The sequence below is a fragment of the Artibeus jamaicensis genome, unplaced genomic scaffold (genome assembly GCF_021234435.1).
Source record: "Artibeus jamaicensis isolate MK-2021 breed Jamaican fruit bat unplaced genomic scaffold, CSHL_Jam_final contig_452, whole genome shotgun sequence".
NCBI lineage: Eukaryota > Metazoa > Chordata > Mammalia > Chiroptera > Phyllostomidae > Artibeus > Artibeus jamaicensis.
In genome coordinates this window covers 606,967-620,284 of record NW_026521837.1, presented here as the reverse complement: position 1 = coordinate 620,284, position 13,318 = coordinate 606,967, and the positions used below count along the sequence as shown (strand labels likewise).

The 13,318-nt window shown below is 38.7% G+C and overlaps 2 protein-coding genes across 5 annotated transcripts in view; one reads left to right on the top strand and one right to left on the bottom strand.

Annotated features, from left to right (window-relative positions):
- The window catches only part of GPAT3 (glycerol-3-phosphate acyltransferase 3), a 107,124-nt gene extending 103,991 nt beyond the window's left edge, over window positions 1-3,133 (bottom strand). The window contains exon 1 of one of the 3 annotated variants that reach the window (XM_053666338.1): window positions 2,846-3,133. The gene's annotated coding sequence lies outside the window, so the exon portion shown is untranslated. Of the gene's footprint in view, window positions 1-1,093; window positions 1,208-2,845 lie in introns of those variants that run through there. The other 2 variants (XM_037152563.2, XM_053666337.1) reach the window with 2 other exon arrangements.
- An 88-nt stretch (window positions 3,134-3,221) lies between these two features.
- ABRAXAS1 (abraxas 1, BRCA1 A complex subunit) overlaps window positions 3,222-13,318 on the top strand; it is a 38,796-nt gene continuing 28,699 nt past the window's right edge. Inside the window, exons 1-3 of one of the 2 annotated variants that reach the window (XM_037152569.2) lie at window positions 3,222-3,437; window positions 5,533-5,623; window positions 8,675-8,711. In XM_037152569.2, the coding sequence (XP_037008464.2) occupies window positions 3,351-3,437; window positions 5,533-5,623; window positions 8,675-8,711 (215 nt within the window). In that variant the 5' untranslated portion in view covers window positions 3,222-3,350. Of the gene's footprint in view, window positions 3,438-5,532; window positions 5,624-8,674; window positions 8,712-13,318 lie in introns of those variants that run through there. The other variant, XM_037152570.2, reaches the window with a different exon arrangement.

The window sequence follows — 13,318 nt, the reverse complement described above, 5'->3', positions numbered from 1 at the left end:
GATTATTCCTTGCAGCATTCAGATGTCCTGTTTCTTTAGTTTCCTTTCATCTAGAACAGTTCCTTAGTCTTTCTGTTTTATGTCATTGCCATTTATGAAGAATACAGGTCAGTTGTTTTATAAAATGTCCTTCAATTTGAGTTTGTCTGATTTTTCCTAGTGAGAAATTTCAACTTACACACTTTTAGCAAGAACATTGCATAACTAATGCTGTGGTCTTCTCAGAACACCACATGAGGAGGTAGCTGATGTATATTTGTCTCTTTACTGGTGATGTTAACCATCTCCAGTTGGTTAAGGCTTCATTATTTGGTTAAGGGGCTGTTTAAAAGTTACTTTTTCTCCTGTCATTCATAAATATCTTTGGGGAGATACTTGGAGACTACTACATAAATAGCCCCTTACTCAAACTTTTCCCACTAGTTTCAATATGTTTCCTGTATCAATTATTATGATGGTGATAGTTTCTAATTTCAAGATTTCTTCTACATTAGTTGGTATTCTACTGTAAGGAACAGCTTTCTCTTATAACATTTACTCATTCATTTACATCAGTGTGGGCTCAAAGATTCCTATTTTATTCAATGAGATGTAATACATCACTATCATTATTTATTATGATATTTAGATTGCATCAGATTTGGTCAGTATCAGCCCACCTAATGCCTATGTCAGGTTAACATGTTTACATCATTCTTTGAACCCATCTTTATTTTCTGACATCAAAAACAAGTTCCAGGCTCATCTTGTATTTTCTCTGCCTTGAAATCATCCTTTCTTCCAAGGAGCACTAGTTCCTTTTAGTGGAGAAAAGAACAAATAGTCTTTAAAAAAAAAAGTCTTCCTAAAACAATTCTATTGTTTGTATGGGTCCAGTGTTCAAGATTTTGGTAATCAATTTCTGTTGTGATTCCATTCAGCCAATGGCATTAGTCCACACTGGTCTTAATTAGTGGACTTAATTGCCTCCTATTCGAGAATAGTGTCATAAAACAGGAAGTCTTCTTAAATATGATACCTTAGACAAAAAGATTAATGGCATGAATAAAAGTTTAAATGCAAAGTTTTAAAGTTTTGTATTAAAAATAATTACCTGAGCCCTGGCCAGGTGACAGTTGGAGCATCGTTCTGTACACCAAAAGGTTGCAGGTTCAGTCCCCATTGGGACATGTACAGGAGGCAGCCAATCTATGTTTCTCTCTCTCTCTCTCTCTCTCTCTCTCAAAATAAAAAAATACATATCCTCTGGTGAAGATTTAAAAAATTACCTTAAACACAATTAAAGGTAAAAACATCTAGGCAAAAACCACTTTCAGTATTTGACAGACAAAAGGTTAATAGTTTTCATACATAGACACTGTTAAATCAGTAAGATATAAAGAGCAATAGAAAAAAGGAAATATATATAGAGAGAGAGAGAGGTAATTCATGAGAACAAATATAAGTGACCAAAAAACATGTCTCAGTTTCATGAGCAAGCAAAGTAGTACCAATTACATCAACTGGCATTTTCTAAGAGAAAATCTGTGACCCGTAAAATTGGCAGAGATTCCATTTTATGACATTTCATTTTTTTCAAGGCACTCATTTCATATCAAATTGAAAAATTAGAGCAATTTTACTATAGGACAATTGGATGATATAAATTATATAAAAAGCTTGATAGGTTTCGGTTTTATGGTGCTAGGTAGAGGAAGTATTCCCAGTCAGATATAATATCTATTCTCATAAAGGATTCAGATAAAGGAAGCACAATTTCTTTACATAAAGCCTATTTAAACATTACAATTTTCATTCGAACTTTTACCTTAATCCTATTGTCAATAGTAATATTATTGTTATCAATAATCTTACACATTTCTATATTCACTCATACTAATTGTAGCCCATATTTGAGCTTCACCAACAGGTTTGGTACAACAAGGGCATGAGGCTCCTATGTCAAGAAATCTCAGAAACTTTTCATCCCCTGACCATTTTACCCACTACTATATGTTAGGTTTTGGAGCCAAAGCCACAGAGCACCAACACTTTCGTTAGTCTTTATCTTAATTTGACTGAGTATTGGCCTATCAGGGGTGTCCAACCTTTTGGCATCTCTGGGCCACACTAGAAGAGCTATCTGGGACCACACATTAAATGTATCATGACATGTAATCACAAAAAAACCTCAAGTTTTAAGTGAAGTTATGATTTTGTGTTGGGCCTCATTCTTACCTGGTAGGTGATTCCTGGTCGGGTATTATTTTCCAGTTTTTAAAATTTCTCCAAAGTGGGGAAATAGAGCATGACTTGTTTGGGGCATTTTAATGTTGAGGGAACAACAGGGGGTCCATTTGGCCCACCCAAGTTTTCCCAGTGCTGTATTAGGACCTTTTAAAAATCACATCACGTAAGCTAGGCTGAGCTATGCTATTGTAAAAATTAGGTGTATTAAATGCATTTTCACCTTAGGATGTTCTCAATTTACAATGGTTTTATCTGGATGTACGGTAACCCCATCATATGTGAAGGGGCACCTGTAGTCTGATATTTTGCTCTCTTACAATCATTTAAAAACCGTATCTTTGCATATCGTGTGTTCATAAATTGTCAAACCCTGCTCTTCCCACTCCACTTATAATTTATATCAAGTGCTCCAACAGTGTATGGTTAATACTTGTCATTAATCTGTCAGAACAATGTTTAAAAGTCTATGTATTCTTTAAATTAACCGGAGTCCATAATTTTCTAAAAGCAAGAACTCAGCGAAACCCAAGTTCTCTCCCCCTTCCCACCCCCCACAAATATCGCTGGAGAGTTCTTCGGAAAGACAATCCCTAAACTCGAATTAGTATTCCAGTACCTCCGTTAGGTAAACGGCAGCATCGTGCAGTTTGAAATCCATAAACGCGGCATATCCGTAGTGATACTGCAATGTCACTAAGCCATGCTTCCATTACGCCATGGGTCCCTCTGAGCAGCTGGCCACCAAAACGCGTTCTGTACCTTCCCAAGAGGTGCCAGCCAAGCAGCCTAAACGTCTAAGTTGTCAGAGAAGCCAGGATCCGACCCCGAGCTCGAAGCGGGGTAAAGGAGAGCAGGCTGCAACCCCACCCGCCATTGCCACTAAGTAGCACCCTCCCCAACACCACGCGCCCGCCCCTCCCTGGCGTGACCCGACCGGAAGAGCGCCGCGCCGGTGCGCCGCGCGTGCCCCTCCCCTCGCCCGGCCCCGCCTCCTCTCCTCGTAGCCCGCTCTCCTCATCTCCAGTTCGCTGAGGGGTTTTTTTTTTTTTAGTTTTTGTTTTGTTTTTTCCGGGGAACCACTTTACTGATAAAGTTCCGGGTCTGGGGCGCTCCGCGTAAGCATGGAGGGCGAGAGTACGTCGGCGGTGCTCTCCGGCTTTGTTCTCGGCGCGCTGTCCTTCCAGCACCTCAATACCGACTCGGACTCGGTGAGCCGAGGGGCGGGGCGGCATCCCCGGTCCCCACAAAGAGGCGCCCAGCCGCCGCCCTCCCGGCCGCTGGCTCCCTCTGCTAGCTCCCGCCTCCAGCTCCCTAGCAGCCGCCGCAGCCCCGGCCTCAGCTCTCTGGACTTTTGCCTACTCCTGCTCACGGGGGCGGGGCGTGAAATGTTCCTCCTGCCCGCTAGGTCTTTTGCAGGATTAGCCCTCCCTTTTAAAAAAAAAATTATTATTGTAATTAAATTTATTGGGGTGACAGTTAACAAAATTATGTAGGTTTCAGGGGTAGAATTCTATAGTGCATCATTTCTGTGTTGTATTGTGTGTTCTCCACCCCGTCATGTCTACTTCCATCACCATTTATCCTCCCCATACCCTTTTCCACTTCCCTCCACTCTCTTAGCCTGCCCTCTTCTGAGCTGTGTTTGTCTCCGTGCCCCTCCCTATTTCAGTGACCCACTTGCGCTCCCATTTCTCACTTTCAACAGTCCTTTTCTGTTTCACTTTGGTTGTGAAAGAGTAGTAAGTTCACATAGCATTAATCTGCTACCGCCAGAAGGTTGCAGGCTTACTTTCCGTTTCTTCTAACTACCGATAGTACTTCCAAAGACAACTGAATTTTTTTTATGCGGAGCGACTACTGTGCATGTTTGTTCAAGTGGTAGCGTGGTTAAAGGAATAAGAGATGTTGCATCCAGTGACCATTTTGGGGGAATTCTTAGTGGATGAAAAAGTTTAGTTTGGTATCAGATAACTGACTTTTGCATTAGTGTTTAACTTATTAATTTGTGAGGCTGCAGCTAGTTCCTTTTCTGATGCTTTCAGTTATGATTTAAACATTTGTGGTCAAATATTAAATGTTTAAATGTTTATACTAATTGTTCAGGCTCAATACCAGTGGATAAAGCAGTGAGGTACTTTTTTAAATATAGTGCCTACTTTTAAAAACTTGTGTTTTTATTAAATTAAACAGCATAAAACTCTGAGCCCAAGAAATAGTGCCTTAGAGTGTTTAGTAATTTGCGAGTACCATGCTGAATAAACTCTAGTAATTTCTTAAATAACCTTGTAGATTACACCTAGAAGGGAGCAAATATATATGACGATTTTAAATGTATATAGCTGTGGAAATTATTTTGGGATGTCTTATTGTAAATATAAACAGAGTGGGTCCTGTGGTGTAAAACTTCGCTGTTGGAAAAGTACCATAATGTTAGGCCTTTGTCTCTCAAATCTTTTTCCTATAGTCTTGAAAGGTGATTCTTTAGATAGTTATACTTGCATTGTCCCTGCTTCCTTTCCCAGGATTTGTCTAGAGTGCAGAGTTCTGGATTGATCCTTTTTGTCTAGTAAACACTCATACATCCTTTTTGTGCTCTTATTTAATGAAATAGTGGGGGGCGGGGGCGACATTCATACAAAATCTTCCTTGTCTGTCAAACACAATGGGTCTTTAAATGTATCAAGAGAAACAATGGAATTCTCCCAAACTCAAAAAAATCTCCACTGTTGTGGGAAAAATGCATGTATTTTTTTTTTAAGAATTAAGGACTGCAGCTCCCCTTTTAGAAAGCAGACTGGTACTGAATTTCAAGTCTTTTTTGTTGTTGTTTTTGCATGGTTTTTAATCTAGAAGCATTGATCATTGCATCATTTCATAGCTCCGAAGCCTCCATTGGCTCTCGGAAGTATGTGCCATTAACTTAGAGTTGTTGGCTAATCATTTGGGGTGTTCCGTTATTGGAGTTATTCCTATGTATGATTTCCTTACAAGTGGGATCCTTCAGGTCCAAGGAAAACTGCTCTGCTCTCAGATCCTCAGGCATTGTGTCCTCATTTCTGGCTTTAAGCCTTTCATGCTTCCAAATGTGCCAAAGTCACAGTGATTTACAATCTCTTCTACTCATTGGTATTTGACTGTTAGTGTTTCCCAGCCAACCTGGAAGTGTGCCTGGTCTTTTCTGTGCCCCCAAGTTGGAAGCACATACTGTATACATTAAGTACTAGTACTTGAGATATTAGTTAAGTGACTGTCAGTAATATCAGTATATTCCATATATTTACTGCTGCTTATTTTTATCCATAGGAAGGTTTTCTTCTCGGGGAAGTGAAAGGTGAAGCCAAGAATAGCATTACTGATTCCCAAATGGATGATGTAGAAGTTATTTACACAATAGGTGAGTCACTTATTTCTGTGTCTCCTATTTTTGATGGTTTATGGTGAAAGAGATCAACATAAGCTACTTTTTAAATTGATAGTGGAAAAAAGGTACAAAATTTTAAAAGTAGACTTTAAAAGAACATATTACCCCCATTTCTCAATTAAAATTATGGCAGTGGCCTAGTCTGAAGTAGGAAACAATATGGGACATAAGCAGGTAAGATTACCATGGAGGAGCAGGGATGAAATAGCACCTGCATATATTTAAGTGGCAGAAAGATGGCCAAGCAAAAGGAGATGGAACCAAATTTCAAAACCAAGAAAAAAGGTTAAAGCTTGGATAAAAATGTTAAACACTACCGAAAGTTGGAAGATGAGAACTGAAAAAACTCTTGACTACGAACTTTAAAACCTTATGTAATTTCTAGAGTGTAATGGGGGGAAAAGAGATTGCAAGGGTTTGAGGAATAAGTAGTGAAGTAGCTATACCAGTTGGCAGCTGTTTTTTCAGGGGAAAAAGGAGAAAGAGTTTTAAAACATACAAGGAGTTTTCCAATTAACATACACAGTTTTGTTTTGTTTTATTTTCTTTGTCCCCACTGTAGATAAGGGTTTTTGTGTGTGTGTTTGGGGGGGGTTTGTTTTACAGATCGAGGAAGGGGGGAAGAAAGAGAGAAACATCAGTTGAGAGAGGAAAATAGATTGGTTGCCCCCTATACATGCCCTGACTGAGGATTGAACCTACAACTTCGGTTTGTTCCCTGACCAGGAATCAAACCCTCAATCTTCTGGTGTACAGGGCAATGCTCTAACAAACTGAGCCACATGGCCAGAGTTGATTAACATATAAAAATTTTTAAATCATTTTAAAAACAAAATTGGTGTACTTTATAAAAAATTTGGCATGACATTATACTATGGTATGACCATTTTTCCATGTTAAATTATTCTCTAAATATCATTTTTATAACTATATTGTAGTCTCTATGGCCATACTCTTATGGCCCTATATAATTTCAGCAGTCCTTTAAAAAAGTAAATTATGATCAGAATTACTTCCAATTTTTTAGTATCATAAGTTACACTACAGAGAACATTCTTGTCCATATCTGTTATAGACATTTTCCTGGGAATGTGATTATAATGTCGAAGGATATGAACATTTTTAAGGCTCTTGATCTGTAGTCACAAATTGCTCTCTGAAAAGAAAGATACCAGTTTATTTTAAAACTATCCATGTTAGTTTGTTTGCCATTTTAAAAGGCTAAAATGAGAGTACATGTGTATGTATATAAATGTAGTATATTTGTGTAAAGTAAATATATAAAGTAAATTTAAACTTACTAGTCTCTGTGGCAAACACTGTTGGTCTCATGAGTATTATTTTACTCATTAGCAATACACATAACACACGTGTGTATATTTTTATTTGCACAAATGGGATCATACTGCACATCGATAAATACCTCTAATATGTCAGTAGTGCATATTATAGTATCATAATCTTTGCCAATTTGATAAGTAAAAAAAATAAATCCTTTTAATTTGTATTTCTTAATTACAAATGAGGTTAAGAGTTTATGTATTTGATCTGGGGGGGGTACTTTTTCTTTTAATTGGCATGCTACTCAGAATATGTAACATATTTTGAGGAGTCTAATTAAGCAATCATTTATTGAGCAACTTCATTGCACCAGAAACAGTGCTTTAGCTTTAAGGTGTCAGGCAAGTGCTGTACAAACACTTAAGTATTTGCTCAAATTATGTTAAAATGTTACATTACTTTTTAAAAAAAGATTTATTTATTTTTAAAGAGAGGAGAAGGGAGGCAGAAAGAGAAGAGAAACATTGATGTGAGAGAGAGAAACATCAATTGGTAGCCTCCTATGTGTCCCGACTGGGGACCAAACCTGCAACCCAGCCATGTGCTTTGACCAGGAATCAGACCAGCAGCATTTTGGTGTTCGGGATGATGGCTCAACCAACTGAGCCACACCAGCCAGGGCAAAATGCTAGATTACTTTAAGATACATGGTAACAGATAAAATCCAATATATACAAATTACTACATTGCTTTGGTTAATGAAATTTTCATTTTTTAAAAGATTTTATTTATTTATTTATTTTTAGGGAGGGGAGGAGAAAGAGATAGAGGGAGAGAAACATCAGTGTGTGGGGACCTGGCCTGCAACCCTTCGGTTCTCAGGCTGCCACTCAGTCCACTGGGCCATACCAGCCAGGGCAGATTTTCATTTTATATGTTTCCCTTATCTACACCAAAGAATGTCTGGCTGTTAACAGTTACAAAGATTTTTTGTGTTCAGTGTTTTTTCAGACAGAGGAATTTATCTGAGGGTAGCATACATTTGCTAGAAGAAAAATGTCTAAAGAGGATAATCACTTTTCCTATTTAGATTTATTTTTAATAATGAGAATAAAACTCAGCTCTTAAAAAGATATTTTGGCCCTGGCTAGGTAGTTCAGTTGGTTAAAGCATTATCCCAGTATGCCAAAGTTTCTGTTAGATCCTGGGTCAGGGCACATGCAAGAATCAACCAGTGAGGCCCTGGCTGGGTAGCTCAGTTGATTAGAGCGTTGTCCCAATATGCTGAAGTGGTAGGTTCAGTCCCTGCTCAGGGTACATATGAGAAGTCAACCAGTCAATGTGTAAATAAGTGAGACAGCCAATCAGTGTTTTACTCTCTGTCCCTCTTCCCTCCCTCTCTCCTCTCTCTCTCTCAAAGCAATAAATTAAAAAAAAATAATGTTAAGAACCAACTGATGAATGCATGAGTGGGTGGAATAACAAATGTATATTTCTCTAAAATCAGACCACTCTAGTTAGGAGTGAGGTTCTTTGAATATTGGTCCTACACTGGTTTGGGAGAGCCATTTAATATCTCTGCCTGTTACCTCATCTTGAAAATGAAAGGAATGATAACATCTGTCTCATAGGTTCATTGTGAGGTTTAAATAAAGTAATAGTAATGTACTTCTCAATGTAAGGTGTTCAGCATATGTTATTCAAATGACAATTAATGTGATTATAACTAAAATTTTTTTCCAGACATTCAGAAATATATTCCATGTTATCAGCTTTTTAGGTGAGTAGAAAGAAAAAGTAAATAATCCTCTGTGAAAATTACTCTCTGCAAGTGAAGTAATTTTTAAAACTAACAAAGTATCATTAGTATACATGGTGGTACCAATTAAAATGAAAAGACTTTTCAAAAAAAATACATGAAAATTCACTTGTTCATTTCAACTCTGTAGATTAGTTTATTCTCTGTATTTTTTTAAACTTTTTATTTAAAAGATTTTATTTACATGGATCTGTTGTTCCTCTCACACCCTGAACTGGGGACCCTGCTTACAACCGAGGCATGTGCCTTAACTGGGAATCAAACTGATGACCTTATCATTGGTAGGCCGGCACTTAATCCACTAAGCCACAGAAGCCCGTGTTGTTCCCTGTATTTACATGTTTGTTTTACCTAGTCTCGATTACCTCTCCCAGTACCAGTTTACTGTGAAGGTTGCTTTTCCACACCTACTCACCTCATTTCATATTATAATCTAGTGACACATTCTCATACATTAACAAAAAAAGCAAGCTTTTTTTCCTGCCTTTTTATTCTAATTTATCATCTATTTCCTCATTTATATTTCTCATTGTTATCTTTTGTCAAGCAATTAGTTTCTTTTTTTTTAACATTTCAGCAATTACATTTTCAAAAATATATTTTATTGATTGATTATAGCTGTCCCATTTCCCCCCTGTAATTCCTTTCCACCCTGCACACCCCCTCCAACTCACATTCCCCCCCTTTAGTTCATGTCTTAAGTTCTTTAGCTTCTACATTTCCCATACTACTGTTGCCCTCCCCGTCTGTTTTCTCCCCACCATCTATGCTACTTGTTCTCTGTACCTTCTCCCCCCTTTCTCCTCCCACTCCCCTGTTGCTAACCCTCCATGTGATCTCCATTTCTGTGGCCCCACTCCTGTTTTAGGTGTCTGCTTAGTTTGCTTTTATTTTAGGTGTGGTGGTTAATAACTGAGTTTGCTGTCCTTTCACTGTTCATCTTTTTTATCTTCTTTTTCTTAGGTAAGTCCCTTTAACGTTTCATATAATAAGGGCTTGGTGATGATGAACTCCTTGAACTTGACCTTATCTGAGAAGCACTTTATCTGCCCTTCCATTCTAAATGAAAGCTTTCCTGGATAGAGCAATCTTGGATGTAAGTCCTTGCCTTTCATGACTTGGAATACTTCTTTTCAGCCCCTTCTTGCCTGTAGGGTCTCTTTTGAGAAATCAGCTGACAGTCTGATGGGAACTCCTTTGTAGGTAACTTCCCCTTATCTCTCTGGCTGCTTCTAGAATTCTCTCCTTCATTTTAACCTTGGCTAATGTAATTATGGTGTGCCTTGGTGTGTTCTTCTTTGGGTCCAACTTCTTTGGGACTCTCTGAGCTTTCTGGATTTCCTGGAAGTCTATTTCCTTTGCCAGATTGGGGAAGTTCTCCTTTATTATTTGTTCAAATAAGTGTTCCACTTGTCGCTCTTCCTCTTTCCTTTCTGGTACTCCTATAATTTGGATGTTGGAACATTTAAAGATGTCCTGGAAGTTTCTAAGCCTCGCCTCATTTTTTTGAAATCTTGTTTCTTCATTCTTTTCTGTTTTCTTTTCCTTTTTTTCTTCCTTCTGGTCCACTCCCTTGATTTGAGTCCCAGTTTCCTTTCTATCACTATTGGTTCCCTGTGCATTTTCCTTCATTTCACTTAGTGTAGCCTTCATTTTTTCATCTAATTTGTGACCAAAATCAGCCAGTTTTGTGAGCATCTTGATCACCAGTGCATCTGATAGGTTGGCTATCTCTTGGTTGCTTAAAAGTGTTGGCTCTGGGGCTTTGATTTGTTCTTCTATTTGAGCCATTTTTGGTCAGGTCGAGCCTGTTATGTATGAGTGGTGGAGCCTTAGGTGTTCACCAGTGTGGAGCAACCCAGTTGCTGAGTTGTGACACTGTATGTGGGGGTGGGGTTAGAGAGGGAACAGTGGGGCTTGCTCTACTCTCTCTTGGGTGGATTTCAGTCCCCTCTCCCGCTTCCCACAAGCAAATTGGGCCCTTTTGGTGCTGGTTCCTGGGTGGGTGGGCTTGTGTACGTTCTAGGACCCTGTGGGTCTCTCCAGCAAACTCTCCTGTGAGGATGGGAGTCTCTCCCAGCACTTTTTCAATTGGTGCTTTTAGGCTTTATTTCCTGTCACTGGAGCCCTGGGTTGTGCAGTCTGTCTTGCTGCCCATTTCTGCCTAGTGTATCTGCATGCAAATGTGTGGCTGGTCAGCCAACCACCTTGGGTGCTCTGCTTGTGTCCTCCCTTCACCGGTGTCTGGCAGCCACCTCCTTTTTACTGCCGCAACCCTTCTCTCCCGGCCGCCAACTCCGCCCCTTTAACAGGTCTGGTTGAATGTTCTCAGACTTCCATACTGTTTAGTTTTCTGTCTCTTCTGGTTGTATTTTTGTTTCCAAATCTTTGTTGTCCTTAATTTTGGTTGTTTAAGGAGGCACAGTGTTTCCATCTATGCCTCCTTCCTGGCCAGAAGTCCAGTAGTTACTTTCTTTAACCTGATTCCTGTTGCTTTTCTAGGGTGGAAACTTGTGTTCTTAGTCCTACAGATAGTATTTGATGCAGACACCGACCAGCACTGTCCTCAGCATTATGGATGAGACGAGACAAATTCACATGGACTACAGAGTCCTGTAGAGGAAAAGGGACAGCATGGCCACTCTCAAGGGGAAAGTGCCCCAATCCTTGCCTTGACAGGCTTTTATTGCTTTTCTGGGTACATTACATTGAGGATGGTCCTCATTTACTATGCACAGATTTGATTTAGGTGGTTACCTTTTACAGAAAACAAAGGAGAGGATGCCGCTAGTCACATCACAGAAGAAGGATATTTGCAAATGCAAAGGGAAGAGTGGTTGAACTCATTACGCTCATCCTTGGAAGGCTTAGCATAGATTTTAGGAAGTCACTTTAAAGATATGCAGTAAATATTAGCTGCCTCAATTCAGGGTGAGGGAGTTTTAGCAAAAAGCACATCTCAACATGGCCTAGGTACAACACAGGCCTGATTCTCCATGGGAGAACCTATCCGTGGGTGTGGGTCCTGTGCACCCAACCTCGCTTCCAACTGGTTTTTCTGAATAGGAGCTGGGCCCACACCACGCAGAATGGTCTCCTATGAGTAGTAGCACTATTAGCCCTAATATAGGCTGTGATATTTTTTATAACTTTTTATTGAGATGTTGTTACATACATATAGAAAAGTACACAAATGAATTTTTATAAAGCACACACCTATAACCACAACCTGGTGTAGTTTTAACAAGATAGCTTTATGGTTTATGTAAACCATACATGAAAAATCAGCATTATCTTACAGTCATACTGGATGTACTCATCACTAAGGTTATGTAAGGGTTGCAGTGGAGCATGTTTAAGGTGAGAGAGATTTATGGTAGGGAATGATGGAAATAAAGGCTTAGTTTAGCCTTAAACTGCTGTACCAAAAGAGGTACAGCTCCTGTAGCACCTTATGTACAATGACAAAAATAATTGTTGAATGACTAAGGTATTCTTGGTGGAGATTCATTAAAAACCAACAAACTCCAAAAGCTTATGGGTTCAATTCTCAGTCAGGGTGTATATCTAGGTTGTGTGTTCTATGGTCAGGCTGCATATGGGAGACAACCAATCACTGTTTCTCTCCCCGCTTTTCTTTCTCTCTAAAAGCAGAGAAAATAATGTCCTCAGGTGAGGATTAAAAAAATAAATTCAGCAAACAATTTAGAGAGTTAACAGTGATTCATATATTCTGGTGACTACCTTAAATAATTAGACTAACTTAATAAAGTCTTGGAGCTGAGGAAACTATCTGATCCAGTGATGAGAAACCTATGCCTCAAGGGCATAAGGAGAACTACCTAAAATGGCTCTCATTCAAAAAAGTTTATCACATTTAATTGTCCTTAGCAACAAAATAATAGGCCTGAAAAGTTCTTGTTGTAACCAATGCCATAGAACTGATTAATGGTAGAGCGAAAACTAGAAGAATCAGGATTTCTTGAGTTCTAATTCAATATTACACCAGAGTTTTCCCTTGTTTTAAAATAAACGAACATGTGAAAAAGAGAGTTTTCTGTTACCATACTTGTGGGACTCCAAATTGGATAAGCTTTAACACCCAGTTAATGTTCTAGCACATAAACTGTATGGCAAAGTTATGGCCCTATGACCTGTTCTTTATTTGGCACTCTATCTGTGAATCATTAGTATATTAAAGATTGTAAAAACAAACAACAAAAAAAATGGAGGGATGTGCAACAGAGACTATGTGTCCAGCAAAGTCTAAAGTACTTATACTCTGTCCATTTACAGAAAGTTCAACACTGCTCTAATATATTGCTTATCAGAATTTTCCATTGAAATATACTGATTCACCTCAGGAATCTGGAAGAAGTTCTTGGAAAACAGCTCATTGAACCCTAAAACTTAGTCACTTAAAAAAAAAGCTTACGCAATTTAACATAAATTCTGCACAATACAGAGGATGGGGCAAAAGTAGGTTTACCATTTTCAGTATGCGAAACAGTTTATTCTTATATTATTACTTACTAATTATTGTATTCTTTTACATATGAAAAACTGCA